Raw genomic sequence first — 21,317 nt, 5'->3', positions numbered from 1 at the left:
GTTGAAGACGAAACCCATTATCTATGTTTGAATTAGCTTTAGGGAAAACAAATTGAAATGGAAAACAACCCATTCCACAACTCCTATCTGCAGGAATGGAGCTAACAAAGACTTTGGCAGACAGACTGACTCCGAAGCCAAGACCAAAATAATAGGTATGAAGTAACAGCTATTTATCAAAACGGACCACATTCAGACATCATCGTGTAACAATGGTTCCCATATCCTGGAACATTTTATGAATCACCCCAGGAAGAGAGCCCTTAGTCACCTGACTGAAACCCCAACCTGACAAGTTTCAACCTTAAAAGGTATCTCCCGGGTGGGGGGGGGGGGGGGGGGGGGGGACGGGGGGACAGCAAGAGAAAGCCTTCTAAAGCCAGAACAGCTGTGAGAAAGATCCAGCTAAGTAGTAGCCCTGATGACAACATCTTTAACTACTGTAGCAGGGAAATTGCAAGGTGAATTTGGAACACCCCCAACACCCACCTATTTTTATATCGTCAGCAAATTTGGATATATTACACGCTGTCCCCTCCTCCAAGTTAATATAGATAGTAAATAATTGAGGCCCTAGGACTGATCCTTGTGGCACTCCACTAGTTACATCTTTCCAACCTGAAAAAAACCCATTAATCCTGACTCTGTCTTCTGTGAGTTAACCAATCCTCAATCCATGCTAATACATTACCCCCAATACTGCGAGCTCCTATCTTGAGCAATAATCTTTTATGTGGCACCTTATCGAATGCCTTCTGGAAATCCAAATACACTACATCTACAGATTCCCCTTTATCAACTCTGCTTGTTATATCCTCAAAGAACTCTAGCAAATTTATCAAACATGATTCCCCTTTCACAAAATCATGTTGACTCTGTTGATTGTGTTAAGCTTTTCTAAACGTCTTGCTAGTTCTTCCTTAATAATGGATTCTAGCATTTTCCCAACGGCTGATGTTAGGCTGACTGGCCTATAGTTTCCTTTTTGTCTCCCTCCCTTCTTGAACAAGGGCGTCACATTAGCAGTTTTCCAATCTCCTGGGACCCTCCCAGAATCCAGTGAGTTCTGGAATATTTCGACCAATGCCTCCACTATCTCTGCAGCTACTTCCTTTAAAACCCTTGGATACAGGCCATCAGGTCCTGGCGACTTGTCTGCCTTTAGTCCCATTAGTTTGTCAAATACTTTGTTCCTCGTGATAGAGACTGTTACAAGATCTCTACTCCCATTAGCTCCTTGCTTATCTGATATCTGTGGGATGTTTATAGTGTCCTCCACCATGAAGACCGATGCAAAATATTGGTTTAAATTATCTGCCATTTCCCTGTTCCCTATTATCAATTCTCCAGTCGCATCCTCCAAGGGTCCCATGCTCATTTTAGCTACTCTCTTTCTTTTTATATAACCATAGAAACTCTTGCTGTTTGTTGTTATATTTCTTGTCAATTGACTTTCATAATCAATTTTCTCCCTCTTTATTAGCTTTTTCGACATCCACTGTTGGTTCCTAAAAAATACCCAATCCTCTGGCCTACCACTAGTTTTCGCTGCTTTGTAAGCCTTAGTTTTTGATTGGATACTCTCCTTGACTGCCTTTGTTAACCACAGGTTCCTTCCCATAGAGTCCTTCTTTTTGACCGGGATAAACTTTTGCTGAGCGTTACGAAATATCTGCCACTGCTCATCCCTTAGTCTATTTTCCCAGCCAACTTTGGACAACTCTTTCTTCATACCTCCGTAATTGCCCTTGTTTAAGTTGAGGACCCGAGTTGCTCACCCTCAAACTGAATTTGAAATTCTACCATGTTGTGATCACTACCCCCTAGAGGATCCTTAACTACAATATTTCTTATTAATCCTTCCTCATTACACATTACTAGATCTAAAATAGCCTGTTCCCGGATAGGTTCTGCAACGTATTGCTCTGAGTAACAATCCCTGATGCACTCTACAAATTTGTCTTCCATGTTACCTCTGCTAATCTGACTTGTCCAGTCAATATGCAAATTAAAATCACCCATGACAATTGTAGCGCCCTTTTCACACGCCTCCTTTATTTCCCAATTTTTACTTTGACCTATAGACGACTCCCACCCATGACTTCATCCCCTTGCTATTCCTTATTTCCACCCAAACTGATCCCACATCATGATCTATTACACCTATATCACTACTCACCACCGCACTGATACCTTCCTTTGTTAACAAAGCTACCCCACCTCCTTATCCTTTTTTTCCAGAACGCCGAATACCCTTGAATATTGAGTTCCCAATCTTGGTCACCCTGCAACCACGTTTCTGTAATAGCCATCAAGTCATATTCATTTATTTCTATTTGTACCGTCAACTCGTCTATCTTATTACAAATGCTGCGTGCATTCAGATAACGAGCCTCAAGCTTTTTACCATTATTACTCATTCTGATTCTAATTTCTGCTGCACTCTTCTGGTTATATTTTCTGCCCCTTCCTGTCACACTTGGATTTCCATTAACCTCTTAACTACCCTGCACCTCTGCTCTCCCGTTTCTTTTTGATTTTTTAAATTTCCCTTCAATTGAACCCTCCCTCACCACTAATTACTTTAAAGTTCTATCTACAACCCTAGTTATACGATTCACCAGGACACTGGTCCCAGCACGGTTCAAATGAAGCCCGTCCCAATGGAACAGCTCTCTCCTTCCCCAGTACTGGTGCCAGTACCCCATAAATCGGAAACCATTTCTCCCACACCGATCTTTGGCCACACGTTTACCTCTCTAATCTTATTTATCCTATGCCAATTTGCATGTGGCTCAGGTAGTAATCCAGAGATTACCACCTTTGAGGTTCTACTTTTTAATTTAGCCCTGAGCTGCTCAGTCCCTCAGCAGAACCTCTTTCAGAGTCTTACCATGTCGTTGGTACTTACGTGGACCATGACAACCGGATCCTTCCCCTCCCACTCCAAGTTCCAGCCCAGAAGAGATGTCCTTAACCTTGGCACTAGGTAGGTAACATAGCCTTCGGTACTCCCTGTCTTTGCTGCAGAGAACAGTATCTATCCCCCTAACTATGCTATCTCCTATTACCACTACATTTCTCTTTTCTCCCCCCACTTGAATGGCACTCTGAACCATGGTGCTGTGGTCAGTTCACTCATCCTCCCTGCAGTCTGTGCCCTTGTCCACACCGGGAGCAAGAACCACGTACCTATTGGATAAGGGCACTGGCTGAGGCTCCTCCAAAGCTAAATTCTGGATCCCCATACCTGCCTCACTCTCAGTCACACCCTCCTGTTTCTGACCACGGTCCAAATTTGATGTAATTAATCTAAGAGGGGTGACTGTCTCCTGAAACACAGCGTCCAGATCACTCTCCCCCTCCCTGATGTGTCGCAGTATCCGCAGCACGGACTCCAGCTCATCAACTCTGAGCTGAAGGTCCTCGAGCAGCACTTGCTGCAGATGTGGCCACCATGGACCGCACCGGTGTCCACCAGCTCCCACATACTACACCTTAAACACATCACCTGCCCAGCCATCTCTATTCTATTTAATCAATTAATTTGGATGTTAGATGCTATGCTGTAATGACTCTACCCTAATTGAATTATTTGAAGTAGAAAAAAAGGGTAGATAGGAATAACTCAGTGGACATAATATACTTGGATTTCCAAAAACCCTTTACCGAATGGTAGACTCATGACTAAATATGTGGAATCGGCCAAGTAGCAGAATGGATAGCAAACTGATGACAAAAAAGGAAACAAAGAATCAGGGTTAAAGGCAGTTACTTGGATTGGCAAATGGTGGGAAGTGGCGTTTGAGGATTACTGCTGGGATGACTGTTCATCATTTACGTAAACCATTTGGACTCGAGAATTGGCAGTTCAATTTCAAAATTTTCAGCTGACACCAAATTGGGGGCTATTAATACAAATGAAGGCTGAGACAAAATACAGGAAGACATTAATAAACTTGTAGAGTTGGGACTGCAACTGACAAATGAACTTGGTAGGACGAGGCTCATATGGAGTATAAATACTGACATGGACCTGTTGGATCGAATGGCCTGTTTCTGTACTGTAAATACTTTGCAATGGAAACAGCTTATTTGTTGTGGACAGGAGTTAAGAATTTTGGGAGGAAGTCCAAACTTAACAAGATTCTCACTATTGTGTTCAAAAAAGTATGAGCTATGGCTAAATTTAATAGGAATGTTGTTTTCATTGGAAGACGTGACTTGAGGCAAATGTCACAATAGTTACTAAATAACTACATACTTTTAATAGCAGTCATGAAAACAAAGTTGCATTTAATTCATTCTTTTTGATAAATTGAGCTCACAGGAATGTTATGAATGAAATACACTTGAGAAGTGAAATAGGAATTTCTATTTCCAGCTGAGAAAATTTGCTTATTAGTTTTTGCAAAGTAAATTATGCTTATCTAATCTCCATACCAGTTTCCTGTATCCCATTTGTAATTTAGAATATTTGTTGAATGAATACTGTAAATCCACATCTTGAATGCTACACACACACAAGCCATGGATATAGATTCAATTTATAAGGGCATAAAGTTGTTTTATATCCTAGTATATTCAACGTGGGCGGAATTTTACTGGGAATACACAACACAGTTCTGGCTCCCTTAATAACCACAACTGATATAATTTTTCAACAGCATGTAACTATGGGTTGAAGCGGACCAGAAAATCACCAATTTCTCATCCAAACTGAATTTAGTACTTGTGATCAAGGGTATTTTCTGTTATTAAAATGCAAAGGTTGGAAAAGAACTTACTATAAAACATTTGAAACAAAAAATTTTTGACCACCACAAAAACTATTTTACAAGAGGGAAAAGTGGAATAATGAAAAGTTAAGGAAGAGTGAGGTGGCAAGCTTGAAGGATGATCTTCCAGAAGAAAGCAGCATTATGGCTGATGGATCAGCAACTGATGTGGGAGCAGAGAGTAGCCAGGAGTAACCCCAAGTGTCAGAGGAGTGGGTACTGTGTCTATGCAGTGTTTTATGAGTGTTTCTATTTTTCTTTGCAAAAAGTGTTTTAAGAGCTGATGTTTTAAGTTGTGGACTAGGTGCGACTGCAAAGCACCTGTTTCCAAGCAGCTCAACAGGGAAATGACAGGAAGATTTATGACTGTCACATGACTTGAATGTGGGTTTTAGTTTCACTCTGCATTGTAAAAAAATTGTGGACTGGACCAGCAGCATGCAGGGAGACCTGGCTGGGACCTGTTTTTACAGAACAGAAAAAAGACCTACTCTCTGTAAAAGAAGATTTGCCTTTGCCTCTCTTGGAAAAAGAACTTCTACATTTGAGGTGGTGGCTGTGGTCTGCCTGGAAAACGGAAAAGTTCCCTGGAGAGAGAAAAGAGGAAGCCCTGCATTTTTAAAGGTAGCAGATTCCTATTGCCTCCAATCTCTGATGAATCCCTGCCTCAAGAGTGATTCATGTAGCCTCTTGTGTTTTAAGAGATCCTGAAAGCTCAAGAAAGCTTCTATTGCTGGACTGCTACTTCAAAACCCAAGCAGACCTGTTGTTAGACCCTTTGCTGAAAGACCTGTGTGATGCCTGTTGCAGACAAATCGACTTGAAAGCCTACCTATCACAGGCTGTTCATCAACCTCGCCTGGAGAGACTTTAAGTGGCATCTGGCTCTTCGACTCTGGGAGACTACACTGACCCAGAAATATCCTACCAGACTGTGATAATCCAATTATTTTATTTCTATAACAGTTGTAAACTGAAAAAGCATCTTCCCTCGGTTAACTGTTTTTAAAATGTGTGTGTGTGTGTGTGTGTGTGTGTGTGTGTGTGTGTGTGTGTGCGCGCGCGCGCGCGCGTGCGCATGCGGGTTAGGAAGAATAAGAAATTTTAAAAGAATCTTTTTCACAAATAGAGTTATCACATTATTAAGACTTAGTTTATTAATAGTAAATTTTGTTGTTGTTCAAAGAAACCTGGTTTTGTGTTTTATTCTGGGGGTTAATTTAGCTACTTTCCAGTAGATGGGAAACTTTACTAATATGCTATGACCTGTGTAGTAGTGGGACTGAATTAACAGTGCATTACTCCCATCTTGGTTGCAACAGTAGTATTGCTAGAGGATATTGCTGATATGATATGAGGAACTTCAAAGTAAAAATAAGGATGTGACCCATTGTATTCTGAATGAGCTGTAATTTGTGCTACTGCTGGCTCGGACAGCATTTGAAAATACAAGGCTGTTAAAGGCATGGATTTAGGTTTCAGCAATGTGGGGAAATGTAGGGGTACATGTGGGCAATGTTACATTGCTGAAAGATGGTGGTTTTAAAATAAAAAGGCTGTAAAACTCAGCTAATGGTAAGTAGTATGCCAAGGATCCGCACCTCCAAATTGAGTCCAAGATGCCCACCAGGGATGTTAATGGAGATACAGGCAGAAGCAGTGGCTGGATTGAGCTGAAAAGGATGCTTTTGACCTGGTTAACATTAAGCTAAAGGAAATGTTAGATTATCTAAGTAATGGTCGCAATGAAAGTGCAGCAAAAAACTTCAGTAAATAGAAGCAAAGAGTCCATTTTTGGACCTCAGTGTAGATGTGGAATTTCACAGAACGGTTACAGCACAAGAGGCGGAAATTCAGTGGTTAGTTTCTGCGCCGGCTCTCTGCAAGAGCAATTCAGCTAGTCCCACTCCCCTACAAGCCCTGGAAATTTTCTCTCTTCAGAATTACCCAATTCGCTTTTGAAAATAACCATACTCTCAGGTAGTGCATTCCAGATCCTAATCACAAAATGCATAAAAATGTTATTTCCTCACATCATAGTTAATTCTTTTGCCATTCACCTTAAATCGTCATCCTCTGGCTCCCTGCCTTTCTGCAATGGGATCAGTTTCTCCCTATCTATTCTGTCCAGTCCCTTCATGATTTTGAATCTCCTCTCAATGTTCACTTCTTAAAAGGAGGGGCTCAGTCCCGGCTTCTCCAATCAATTCACATAATTGAAGGCCCTTATCCCAGAAACCATTCTCATAAATCTTTTCTGCACCTTCTCTAATGCCTTCACATTATTCCTAAAAATTGTGCTGCCCAGAATTGGACTCAATACTGCAGTTGAGGCCAAAACAGTGTTTAAATAAAAGGTTCACTACAACTTCCTTGCTTCTGTATTTTGTCTCTATAAAGCCAGGGTCCCATATACCTTATTAACTGCTTTCTCAACCTGCCCTGCCACCTTCAACAATTTGTGCACATACACCCCCAGATCTCTCTTCCTACCCTCACTTCAGAAATGTACCCTTTATTTTATATTCCTTTCTTCATTCTTCCTACCAAAATACTCTACTTCACACTTCTCTACATTTCATCTACCACATATCTGCCCATGCCACTGGCCTATGCCCTCTTGAACTCTATCACTATCCTCCACACAGTTCACATTACTTCCAAGTTTTGTCTCATCTGCAAATGTTGAAATTGCACCCTGCACACCCAAGTTGAGAGTATTAATATAGATCAAGAAACACAGTGGCCCTAGCTCAGACCCCTGGGGAACCCCACTGTATACCTTCAGTCTGAAAAACAACAGTTCAACATTACTTGAGCATGGATTTAATATATGGCATCAATGGTGCAGTCCTGATTCTCTACAAGCACGGTTCCCCTACTTAGTATGGATATGAGATATATATATATATATATATATGGTCACATATATATTCAATTCCATTCATACCTTAAATATAATGCTTTAATTTATTAGTCACTAACAGGCCTCAGATATTTGTAGTCTGTACACTTTACTATCCATTATGATGAAATGAAAATCACCTGCTGGTAAATTACTATATTACAATACAGTGTGGTTATACTACAATACTTTAAGTTATAAATGCATACAGTTAAAAAGTTAGATACATCAACAATTTGATTTATAGATTGCAGCTCTTCCAACATGTAGCAAATTGAATACAATGCAAAATTAATATATTATTTTAGTTGCTTGTGGTCAGATCAATGATCCACATCTATATTACATAACTGAACTTTCATTTAGATAATTTAAAAAATTACAAATAGATCAGTCATCCAGCAAACAAAATAAACTGCTTTGTTTACAAAAAAACCCCCATCAAATCAAGATTAGATTAACATGGTGATCTTATATTTTCTTTATTACCCATGGTTTTATAACAGCACTCGTGTACACTGGACTGCAGAATATTCCATTCAAACCTGAACACAAGTGTTCTATTCCTTTACTACACGTTTTTTTTTGGAAGAGCATCCCCCACCCCAAGTTTCTCTGTTCCTGCTGGATTATAGCTTATGCTTGCACAAGCACATGGCCGTTCCTCTTTGGCAAGGCTCGACTGAAAGTACCCAGTTAAGCCTCTGTGGGGAGGATCACAGCTAAGCCTGATCCTGCTCTGTTCATAGCATTGAAACTAAATTAGGTTGGCAGCCAAAACAATTAGATGAATGGCCTGTTTTTGGTGCTGTTGATTGAAGTTAAAAGTTGACCAGGGCAGCAGAAAAACTCAATTTCTTGCGGGGAAAAAAGCCACAGGATCTTGTAAATCCACCTTAACCGAACCTTGGTTGAATGCTGCATTTGAAAGGTGTCACCCCTCAGTACCATAGTGAAATATCAACCTCGATTATGTGCTCAAGTTCAGGACTGGAGATTGACCCTACAATCTTGTCACTTAGAAACAAGAGTGCCACTACTGAGCCAAACTTACAAGTGCAAGAGCTTTTGCTGCTCAATATACAGCACATTTCTAAGTATTTTTTAAAAATTAAGCAGAGCAATTCAGCTTTGAAGGACACAATTCTTAATCTCATCCAAATAGAAACAAAATTCATTTTCCAACAGTATTTCAAAATGTTGTCCATAACCCAAGAGGCTATTGGATGTCAACTGGATTGCATGTCATATTCTCAGTTGAATAACTTGCCAGTATTCACAAATCAAGGCTGACAAATTAATAAAGGCTGGATTTTGAAAACAGCGGTGAATAAATGGTGCTCACTTCTGACCTTGAAGAATGCTGTCCACAAAGGTCTAGCCATCTGTGACGTGGATTTCACCTTCCCGACGTTAATTTGAGTCAAGGAGATCTGCAGGTGTCCTGGAAGTGATGTCATCAAGCAGGTTAAGCAGCCAAATCACGTTGAAGAATCATCAGACATCAAACCAAGAAGTTAATAAGGACACAATCAGAGCTTTTGTTTTACTCAGTGGAAAATAAAGTTTGGGACGTAGGCTTTGGATTAGGTAGAAGCTGAAATACAAACTTTAAAAAATAATTCAAATCTGGAATTTGACAAATATAAAACTAGGTTTTTCCAGGCCAGGGAGGTATGAACTTAGTATGCTGTTATAAACAGTAACACCTCATCCAACAAGGTGCATCTTTTCCAAGGATTTTTACAAAAAGACTAATAACATAGAAGTGTAAGTTCTTGTCAGTTGAGCGATTTTTAATAGATTGGAGTATGGTTGCGGGGTGGGGGGGTGGGGGGGAAACTTAAACAATGTACCCTATGGGAAAACATAGCATCACTGACAGCAACTTCTGGATATCCGCATTGAACTGCGCATGTCCAGACTCCAGAAGTTGCTATCTGTTTCAGAGGAGTAATGACAATGAATGCTGAATTTTGTCTTTATTACTACTGCTATACCTGGGACAATGGTTACTTAAAGGAGGTATCGGATGACAGTGTGTAAGGAGCCATATTCAAAGATGAAAGAAAGTATTCAAGAGGAAAGATTAAAAAAACAACTTCAAGACATGCTTGAAGGAGGTTTCCAGCCAAGACAAATGAAATTGGTTACTTATTCCAACATTGAAGAGTCAGTTTTGAAGCTTCTAATTATTCAAATACTAAAAGCAGATACTAATTTTAAAAAGTCTAAATATAAATGTTTTATACATTAAAAACAGTTTTAAATAACTTGCATCACTAAATGCTTAGTTTGCACATTAATGATCTAATTATGTACAAGACTTCATGTTTTAGTATACAGATAGCTGATGCACTCTTCTGTAATGTACCATCTCAGCAAATTTAAAAATCACCACATTAACTGATTTAAGTCAGAAAGGGCAGTAAACATTAGTTAATAATAAAGCATTTTATTTCCAATATTTTAACCTATGAGTTGTAGTCGCCATATTACTATATTAAAATACAATGAAATTTGAAAACTGATCAATACAATTATTTTAATGTACAAATTTTTAATTACTGGAGCACATAAATCAGCTTCTCAATATCTGCTAGCATTAAAAACAAAGAAAAAGGCAGCCCTTTCGACCACTTTATTCAATTTAGCATTTAAAATATTTGATAGAATGGTTGAAATTCTACATCTTGAATCTTGTCTACACAACACAATGTATGTTTACAGTCCATGGTGCACGCTGTATTTTAAGAATTTTTTTTTACTGAGAACAAAAATATATTTTAAAGGAAATAGGGCGTTGTTGTTCTTGGTGGAATTACACGCTCTGAATCTGGAACTGCACGAAATAGCTTTGGCTCCCTTGAGTTTACATTATTGAAGACCATGATTGATGCAATATTTCCACAACGGTAGCAATAGTTAGGAGCAGACCACACAGTCACCAACTTCTCATCAAACATGAATTTATATCCTTCGTGAACTAACTGATGTGCTCGGCAGATTAGTTTCAGGTTGTTGATGTGGACAAACTATAAAACAAAAAGAAAAAAAGATTTTTAAAAAAAATTTTTAGAAAGGAAATGTCCATGATTGAATTTTATATTTAGATAAAATACCAAAGTTGAGGAGCAGAGTGCTACTTAATGTTCCTTTACTGAATTAAGGAAATTTTGATATCTTACAGACGAAGAGATGTGCAGTGTTGTCATGAGAGTCATGGTGCATATTGCACCATGAAGGAGAGAAAAAAAATAAAGTCAATAAGCTTTTCCAACAAGTAGCCAATACATTTGGACCATCATGTGCTGAGTCAACCTCTCTCAGGACTGCAATAAAAGAGCAAAGGAAAAAGGAAGAAAATAAAAATCACGGTCCAGTGGCCTCGAGTTATCCTGAATGTTTCATCATAGAGACACACCTGTACTACTACAAAGACTTGACCCTTCGGTCATACAAATCAAAATACTTTCTCCAGATAAGCTTTAATGTCTCCCAATTTCATACAAAAACCAAGTCGCAAAATACTTTGTAGATTTCAGAAGGAACTTTTTGAACTGCATCAGACAAGGTAGAGATAGAGGGAGAATACAAAATGTGGAAAACAGTACAAAAGTAAGTATGAAACTATTATTTGACCAGAATATTCTAATATTCTAAAGTATTTGGTAAATGTAACAGTTAATTCCAACTTTAAAAAATGGCTTTCCCTCCCACCTCCTACAATACTCTTGAATACATAAAAGTACTTTATTCAGAGTCTGTAGTGTGACAACTTACCTCATTTGTAACTTTTGCTCCAAAGAGCCAGCCTGCTCCTCGAGGACTGATGGCCCAAGTATCTACATCCTCAGGATCTGACCATACAAGGTCACAGAAGGCTCCTTTGTGTGGGATCTCCTGGTTACGTTCAATGGTTCGGATTTGATCTAGAGTTTTGATATCAGGAGAAAGTCCGCCATGCACACACAGGATCTGTTCATCTATCAACTGATATGGAAAAATAAAAATTAAATGCCCTATAAAAACCAAGGGCAGCAATTACTCTTGCATTAGATAAATTTAGCTATAAAACCATACAAATTGACAACGCAAAGAAGCCATTCAACCCATCATGTCTGCCAACTCTTTGCTAGTGAAATCAAAACTAGTCCTACTGACCCACTCTCTCCCCAGAGTCCTATATCTTCCTCTGCTTCAAATATTTAATCAAATTTTCCCTTCAAAGAAAAAAATGCAGTAGCCACTTACTGATGCAAAGTATTTCATGGTTCAACAACCCTTTTATGAAGAAATTTCTCCTAACTTCACGCTCAGTGACTAATTTAAAATTGATGGCCTTTCACTAATTCCACAACTGAAGGAAAAACAGCCTTTTGTCACTTAATCAAAACCCGCTAGAGACTTAGAAACTTGTGTTAAGTTTCCTCCTAACTTTTTCTGCTTAATTGGGAAGTCCCAATATCTCAAAGGCTTCCTTCTAATTATAGCTCCCCAACCCTGGCATCATCCTGGTCAATCTACACAGTGCACATGCTATGACTTTAACATCTTGCCTACAAGGTGCCAAAACTTAGCATCCCAACTGTAGTCTAACCAAATTTGCAAATGGTAGCTCAGATTTTGCATAATGATGGTGAAAAAGCCAGCACTCTCAGTCATTACAACTGTGAAACTGACAGCAACTTCTGGTATCTACACATGTGCTGTTAAATATGGAAAATTGAGAAGCTGCTGTCAATAACTCCCTGCTCCTCCACACAGTCTGCTGTTGAAGTCTTTGCAGGTGGAAAGCAATCAGAAATCACTGATTTGAGATGAACTTCCACTTTTTACGCCATTAATCTGACGGTTAAAACTCAAAAAAGGTACACTTTGTTCAATGAGGTGTAACTGGGTTTTTAAATGGCATACTAAGTCATAATTACTGCTAAATAACATCTCTAGCCCTGAAAAACTATTTGTGGGATGCCAAATTTCTTCATTCCCTGCTAAAAACACCATAGATTCTTAAAATATTCTTTAAAATGTTGGGTATTCCAACTTCTACCTTAAGCCCATGTGTATGTCCCAAACTTTATTTTGCTTTCTGTAAAATTCTAAATGAATAATAAAACATGCTTATTACTTCCTGATTTTCTGTCTGAGAATTCTTCAATGTGATAGACTCCCTAGTCTGTTTGATGACATGGTTGCTGGGACACCAGAGATCCCCTACAGTTGGTGCCGGAGTGAAATTGATGTAGGAAAAGGTGAAATCCATGCCACAGAGATCACCAAATCTTTGCGGGTAGCTTTCTTCAAGGTCAGCAGTGAGCACTTCGCCACTGACAGCAAAATTCAGGACTACGTATTTTTCTCCTTCAGTAGCTTCATTTACCTGCAATTTCAGGGAATTACACACCTGAATCTCTGTTTAACCACATCCTTCAGTGTCTTTCCATTGAGTGTATCATCCCATTCTTGGTTTTCCCTCCTAAAATACACTAACCTCACATTCGTCACCTGTCTGCCCATCCCACTGGATGGTTTCTGCTCCTGAAAACATTGGAAAAGTGTTCCTCACTGTTTACCAAATTCCCCACTTCTGTGTTTTCGAAGTCTGATTTTGCTCCCTAAATCCAAGTACAAATAATTTTAATTTTATATATACATGCACAGAACTAGACTTGGCACTAATCCTTGGGGTATACCATTTCCTTCTGCAACCTGAGCTACACTGATTTACCTATCAACTACGTCAGTGCTGCTGTATTTCCTTTTCAACCATACAACTGAATTTTGTCTCTAGTAAGTCTCCAGAGTACTGTCAAAAGCAACATGCATTTATGTAATGCCTTTAAATGTGGAAAAATGTGACACAAGGAGGAAAGAAACTGACACCGAGCCAAAATTGGAGAGTGCAATGATTTGTCACAGAAGAGGACCTTTGAAAGAGGGAGGGTGGAGAGGTTTAGAGTGGAAAATCCAGAGTTAAGGGCTCTGGACAGTGTTGTCCACAAGCTAGGTAGAATTGCTGATTTAGCAACAGGTGTAGTAATGTGGCACTTAGCTAAATGTGCTAACCACTAACCATATGTGGCTGATTTTGAATCCAGGTGCATTTGATTATTAAATTTAAAAAAGTAAATGACACCATTTGTATAACACATACATGTAGATGTTAACCTTTGTGTTTTTGCTAAAATGTCAAGACAAAAAGCTGAATGTCTGAATGTTTTAATGGTTACAAATGCTTTACTTGCTTGGTTACTGAATGGTGGTATATGTTAGTTGAGTAACTATACACACTTGTGTACCTTTATCTGTATTGTGTGAATGTATCGAAGGTATTTCTTTTACTAAAGTTAGCACATTTGGCTAAGTGTCACATTACTACACCTGTTGCTAAATTAACAATTTCTACCTAGCTTGTGGACAACAGTGTCCTTGTTCATTATTTGTACCAGTTCTGCACATCCTAACTTCACAACTTCAAGCCATATATTCCAACTTTCACCTCCATCATAGTTCTAACTCTAACCTAATCTGCAATCTTGCCATTCCCTCTGCTCCGCTATGTGTGGCTGAACTTTGTCATTTTATTATGCGCTTTGGAATTCTGCTCCAAAACTCCTCCACTTTTCTACCTCTCCTCACTCTAAAAAGCCAAAAAGCATCCAAAAACAGTTTCAGCTGATTTTACTAACTCCTGCCTGTTCTTCTCCATTTCCCCTACCCCTTTTTGTTAAGTGTCTTGGCACGTATCGCTACGCAAAAGACACTACACAATGGCAAATAGCAGTAAAGCATAGGTTAGATGCAGGGTAATCCCTCCACCCATCCACGTATTTCACATGTAAACTTTGAAATGTTACATTCTCCATTACTATTTTGTGCTGGGTTAATTAGGATGAAACAAACAGTGGTCCAACTACAACCAGTTGTAAGCGAAGACTGACTGACTGACTAACTAAGCTAAGACTGACTGTTATGAATACAGAATGATATTGTTTGGACAGGGCTGGATAAAAAAACAAAAGCAATGAGTTAAAACTACAATATAATGAGATGGACAAATTGGAAATCAATTTGGTTGTATTAGTTTTAGCCTGACCGAAAGTCTATGTTCTGTCCATTCTTCCATGACTTTAAATGTTTATTTTCTTCATGAAAATTAGGTTGCCAGATGCTGCAAGTAATTTGTTATTCTCTTGGAATAAAGCATGGAGCAGAATATTGCATTTCTTGATTTTTAGCCGTGTCTCCTTTACATTTATTGTTCTGTAACTAAATTTTTCAGAGTTCAGGACCTAAACAAAAGTCCAGATGGTCTGAAAAAAGTGACTGACTTAGCAATGAATCTTCTCGTGAAATCTCTAATTAATATCAGCATGTCAACTTTACTTTAAAATGAAAATGCATCTTTTAATAACCAAAGAATTAAAAACTGTAGCAGACTTCAATTATGATCAAATTTTTCCAAGTCCACATTCCATCTTAAAGATGAATATAGACCCCGATAGTGATCAAAGTACACTGGTCCACTTAAAATGGTCCTTTGATCTCAAAAACATCTTAATATCTGAAATAAAAACAGTAAGTGCTGGAAATACTCAGCAGTTAAGGCAGTTAACTCTGCTTCTCTCTCCACTGATGTTGCCTGACCTGCTGCGTATTTCCAGCACTTTGTTTTTATTTCAGATTTCTAGCATCTGCAGTATTTTGCTTTTAATATCTTAAATGCTGGAGTTACCAGGTGATACTGTTGAATGCACCAGCATATTATTGAACATTCAACATCTGGTCTTAACATTCACCCTTGAAAATGCACTCACGTTTAAAGTGCCCAGTGAGAAGAGTACTTGTTGAATCTACAGTAGCCAGCTGGTACACTCCACTCACCTTGGGGGACTCTAAAGCTTTACTTATATGCCTTCTTCTAAAGACTGGCTATGATACCGTCCCTCTGAACACTAGTTAATTGTATCAGCGGAGAGGAAATTTTCCGAACAGATCATCAGAGCAGCTGAGCTTACTCTTGCCAAACCATGAGTTCAGTTTGGTTTCACTGCTATTGAGTCCCCTAGTGTTAACAATTCTTTGGTACAAGAGTTGCTCGGCTAACATCCAATTTTTGTAGAATACACCCCAAATACTTTGCAGAATTTTTCAACATAAGCAGATCTACTTACGGCTGCTACTGTGAGCATGTCAAAGACTTTGGTACAGTACCGCCAAGCATTAGCATTTCCATACTTTGTTTGGCACTCATCTGTTAAAGCAAACCAGGTGTAGTTTTTTTTTTAAGAACATTTAAAATACTGGAATTTCACAAAAAATATTGATCAAAGAAATCTTTGTTTTTTTTTCCCCAGCAGACAATCCAGTTTCCACAAAATTTTAAAAAGCCCAGTCAACTTAAAGCTATTTACTAATTACCATAGAATCCGTAGACTTGAGTGATCTGTCTGCTTTCATGATTTCCTCTGAGAAGTGTGATCCGATCAGGCCATTTTGCCTTCAATGCAAGGAGGTAGGTGAAAGTTTCAAGACTATAATACCCTCTGTCCACAAAGTCACCCTGTTACAGCGGAAAATTGTCAGTATTAACGGCAATTTAAAATTTATACACAAGTAAATAGGATACAAAACTTAGAAAAACATTTATCCCTGTATTTCTAAAGTCATGTCATACATGGGACTGGAAAATAGCAATCGGTATATTATTGGCAAGAAGCTATTTTGTGTATCTACACAATCTTGAAACAATACACGAATTTAAACTTTAAATAAAAACTTAGTACAATATGTAGTTTTAATATTAATTTTTGATGTTCAGATGCACATCTAACACCCCTTTGTTTCACATATAGTACCAACAAGTTCTCTTGTTTTCATAATGTAGTCTTACAAAATACTTTTGCTCAATGAGACATGAATGCAATATCAGCCACCAGACGAGATAGTAATTTTCCAAACTTTACAACTGAACTCAGTTTTGAAGGAAACAAAAACATGTTTTAAAATTCAGGGAACTCATGGTGCAATATTTTAAACAACGACTTACCATAAAAATATAATTTGTGTCAGGAACCGGACCTCCAGTTCTAAACAGCTCACCCAAGTCATAAAACTGCAAAGCAATTTAAAGTTTGTCAATGTGAATATTTTGTACATTATAAACTTGAAGCCCATTGCAAAAAGTGAAAAGGGACCAACTGTTGCACTACAATTAGTTCTGAATATCCCCATTACGTTAGCATGCATATCCTGCACATGACAACTACTGCACCCAAATTACTAACTGTGCTAACACAAAATGTTCATTTTTCACATGATGCAATCTGTAGAATTACTATAAAATTCAGTGTTCAAGGTACCAGTAAGCTTTTAAAATGTAGATAATGGAATTAGAAGTTCACAGCAGTAACCCCAATGGCTACAAAGATGATTTACTCCTGTCAGCATGCTCATGTAAGTACATCTAGCAATATAATTTGTGTTGTGGAATAATGAAGTCATTTGGAGTAATTGCTTTGTTTGGTGGGTTATATACTGGACACTGGTAAACATGCTCAAATCCAGCTGAGATTGAGATGAAAGGGGTGAAAAATGTGGAGCAAAGCACAAAATTCCCTTCAATTCAACAAACCCACTCAGAGTCTAAAGGCTGGCCATTGGGGAAGATGTCAGTTTGATGATCTAAATGAACTCTTCTGGAATACATAGTACCCAAAAATAGAAAACGTTCCATTTCCAAGTACCAATATTGCCATTTTGAACACAATGTCACACATTTTAAAAAATCACCTTCATGTTATACAAAACAAAAAAAAAGTGAAATAAAAACAAGAAATGCTGGAAATACTCAGCAGGTCTGGCAGCATCTGTCGAGAGAGAAGCAGAGTTAACATTTCTGGTTAGCGACCCTTCTTCGGGAAAAAAAAAACTCACCTGTCCATGTATGTCCCCACAGACAGTAACTGGTGTAGACACAGGCTGAACATTAGACTCTTCCAAAAGCAAGTCACATACATAGTCACACAGTCGCTAAAATATAAAACAAATTTGGATGAATAAAATTAAAACCACCAAATGTCTATCAAAAAAGTCTAACACACAGGCTCCTGAAAACAGGGCAGTAATCATTCAATATTATGTGCTCAATGGACATTTTTATGGAAGTCAATTCCTACAGTTTGCCAATCCCCAGCAAGAGGTCTGCTTATAGATAAAAGTTACAAAGCCAATACACATTTTCTTCAGAACAGCATAACTCTTCACTCTTAGACTGATGGTTACCACCACTGCCATTATCAAAGTAACTATTAAACAGCATTTCCTGACTTAGTAAAAAGGTCTACAACAGGGCTGGTTAATAAACAGTGGTCCACATGGTCTTCCAACCTCCTTTACAAGGAATTAACAATGTCCATTTTGAAACCTTGAGGTGACATTTTCTCTCTCTCTCCACAGCAGGAAATCTTCCAGTCCTCTACTGGTACCACAGAGAAGGCATTAACTGTGACTTGGAGTGTCTCCTCTAGTCTCCACATCTATACCTGCAACCCACCACATTGGCACATGCAGAATTATAGAATGCAATATAAACACAAATAAAAGCAGTTGAATGGAAATGAAGTCTTTTTTTAAAATGAAAAATGTTATTAAATTTTTTTGTCTCAATAGGAAAGCCTTCAAAGGCATCCATTTTGTGCACCAGTAATGTGTACATGGGAATCAACATCCCAGCGTGAATAAAATGATTCAATAATTGCATAATAAATCTCCCTCCGCTAAAATAAATGCTTCAGTTTTCCAACATTTATAGTCTCAGACAAAATGGAATGAATGATAATCTGACCTTTTAACATTTTTTTAAAAAGGGAAAAAAGGTACAAACCCAAGAATGTCCCTGAAACATCAAGAATGGCAAGCTGACACAAAAGTTCCAGCTGTCAGTAAAAAAAAAAAATCACTTGGCATGCACTCAGCTATACAGAACAGAAAAGGTCCCAGATTCAAATCCCCATGTTTTAAATTGCTGATCTCAGCTAGGGAAGCAGGAAGAACCACTGCAATTTTCTCAGTGCCAAGCTAAGTAGGGAATAAAGTTACACTCTTTCAGGCTCATAGTTACTATTCTGTAACACCAGCTTTAAAAAAAAATCATTCTTGGGAAGTGAGCGTCATTGGTAAGGCCAGCATTTATTGCCCATCTCTAACCACCCTCGAAAAAGTGGTGGTGAGCCGCATTCATGAACTGCTGCAATTCATGTGGGGTAGGTACTTCCCGTTAGGGAGGAAGGTCCAGGATTATGACCCAATGACGGTGAAGGAATGGCAATATAGTTCCAAGTCAGGATGCTGAGCGTCTTGGAGGGGAACCTGCAGATGCACATGCTGCATGTCCTTCTAGGTGGTAGAGGTCGTGGGTTTGGAAGACGCTGTTGAAGGAGCCTCGGCAAGTTGCTGCAGTGCATCTTGTAAATGGTAAACACTGCTGCCACTATGCGGTGGTGGAGTGAATTTTGAAGGTGGTAAATAGGGTGCTAATCAAGCAGGCTGCTTTGGCCTGGATGTCGAGGTTTTTGAGTGTTGTTGGAGCGACGCTCATTTAGGCAAGTGGAGAATATTCCATCACACTCAACTATGTCTTGTTGATGGTGGACAGGCTTTGGGGAGTCAGGAAGTGAGTTACTCACCGCAGAATTCCCAGCCTCCAGCCTACTCTTGTAGCCACAGTATTTATATGGCTGCTCCAGTTCAGTTTCTGGTCAATAGTAACCTGTCCCCAGGATGTTGATGGTGTGGGATTAAGTGATGGTAATGCCATTGAAGGTCATGGAGAGGTGGTTAGATTCTCTATTGTTGGTGATGGTCTTTGCCCAGCACTTAAGTGGCAAGTGACATTCACATCACACATCAACCCAAGGCTGAATACTGCCCAGGTATTGCTGCCTACAGGCACAGACTGCTTCAGTATCTGAGGAATCGCAACTGGTACTGAAAATATTCAAACATCCCCAGTTCTGACCTGATGATGGAGGGAAAGTCATTGATGAAGCAGCTGAAGATGGTTGTGCCTTGGACAACTACCCTGGAGGAACACCTGCAGCGATGTCCTGGGCTGAGATGTTTGGCCTCCAACAACCACAAACATCTTCCTTTCTGCTACGAATGACTTCAACCAGTAAAATGTTTTCCCCGTTTCCTACTGACTTCAAATTTTGCTAGGCCTCCTTGATGCCTCACTCGGTCAAACGCTGTCCTGATATCAAGGGCAACCACTCTGACCTCACCTCTGGAATTCAGCTCTTCTGTCCATGTTTTGACCAAGGCTGTAATGGAGGTCTTCAGCCGAGCGGCCCTGGCAGAACCCAAACTGATCAGTGAGCAGGTTATTGCTGCCCAATAAGCACTGTCCAGGACGCCTCCCATCACTTTGCTGACGATTGAGAGTAGATTGATGGGGTGTTAATTGGTCGGATTGGATTTGTCCTGCTTTTTGTGGAAACAACATACCTGGGCAATTTTCCACATTGTCGGGTAGATGCCAGTGTTGTAGCTGTGGTGGAACAGCTTGGCTAAGGGCACAGTTGGTTTTGGAGCACAAGTCTTCAGTACTACAACAGGGCCGATAACCTTTGCTGCATCCAGTGCCTTCAGTTGTTTATTGACATAAAGGACATAAGAACTAGGAGCAGGAGTAGGCAATTCAGCCCCACGAGCCTGCTCCACCATTCAATACGATCATGGTTGATCTCATCTCTGCCTCAACTCCACTCTCCTGCCCGTTCTCCATAACCCTTCAACCAATTACTAATTAAAAATATGTCTATCTCCTCCTTAAATTTACTCAATGTCCCAACATCCACCACACTCTGGGGAAAATGAATTCCACAGACTCATGCCCCTTTAAGAGAAGTAATTTATTTTTATTTATTTAGAGATACAGCACTGAAACAGGCCCTTTGGCCCACCGAATCTGTGCCGACCAACAACCACCCATTTAAACTAACCCTGCAGTAATCCCATATTCCCTACCACCTACCTATATTAGGGGCAATTTACAATGGCCAATTTACCTATCAACTTGCAAGTCTTTGGCTGTGGGAGGAAACCGGAGCACCCGGCGAAAACCCATGCAGTCACAGGGAGAACTTGCAAACTCTGCACAGGTAGTACCCAGAATCGAACCCGGGTCCCTGGAGCTGTGAGGCTGCAGTGCTAACCACTGCACCACTGTGCTCTCCTCATCTGTTTTAAATCTGCTACCCCTTACCCGAAAACTATGACCTCTTGTTCTAGATTGCCCCACCAGAGGCAACATCCTCTCTACGTCTACTTTGTCAATCCCCTTAATCGTCTTATATCCCTCAATTAGATCACGTGAAGTGAATTGAATTGTCTGAAGACTGGCATCTTGGATGGCGAGGACCTCAAGAGAAGGCTGATATGGATCCATCCACTTGGCACTTCTGGCTGAAGATGGTCGCAAATGCTTCAGAGTTGTCTCTTGTACTGACATTCTGGGCTTCCCCCATCATTGAGGATAGGGTTTTTTTGGAGCCACCTCCTCCAGTTAGCTGTTTAGTTGTCTATCAACTGATGTGGCAAGACTGCAGAGCTTTGATCAGATCCGTTGA

The 21,317-nt window shown here is 39.5% G+C and overlaps 1 protein-coding gene across 1 annotated transcript in view; it reads right to left on the bottom strand.

The window, feature by feature from the left end:
- Positions 1-10,122: 10,122 nt before the first annotated feature.
- The window catches only part of ppp6c (protein phosphatase 6, catalytic subunit), a 29,375-nt gene continuing 18,180 nt past the window's right edge, over positions 10,123-21,317 (bottom strand). Inside the window, exons 2-7 of the mRNA XM_068012488.1 lie at positions 17,623-17,718; positions 16,736-16,801; positions 16,108-16,249; positions 15,861-15,940; positions 11,467-11,676; positions 10,123-10,718 (exon numbers count right to left, since the gene is read on the bottom strand). Of these exons, the coding sequence (XP_067868589.1) occupies positions 10,470-10,718; positions 11,467-11,676; positions 15,861-15,940; positions 16,108-16,249; positions 16,736-16,801; positions 17,623-17,718 (843 nt within the window). The 3' untranslated portion in view covers positions 10,123-10,469. The remainder of the gene's footprint in view (positions 10,719-11,466; positions 11,677-15,860; positions 15,941-16,107; positions 16,250-16,735; positions 16,802-17,622; positions 17,719-21,317) is intronic.

The sequence above is a fragment of the Heterodontus francisci genome, chromosome 32 (genome assembly GCF_036365525.1).
Source record: "Heterodontus francisci isolate sHetFra1 chromosome 32, sHetFra1.hap1, whole genome shotgun sequence".
Lineage (NCBI taxonomy): Eukaryota > Metazoa > Chordata > Chondrichthyes > Heterodontiformes > Heterodontidae > Heterodontus > Heterodontus francisci.
Note: the sequence above shows the minus strand (reverse complement) of the source record. Positions and strands in the feature narration are given on the sequence as shown.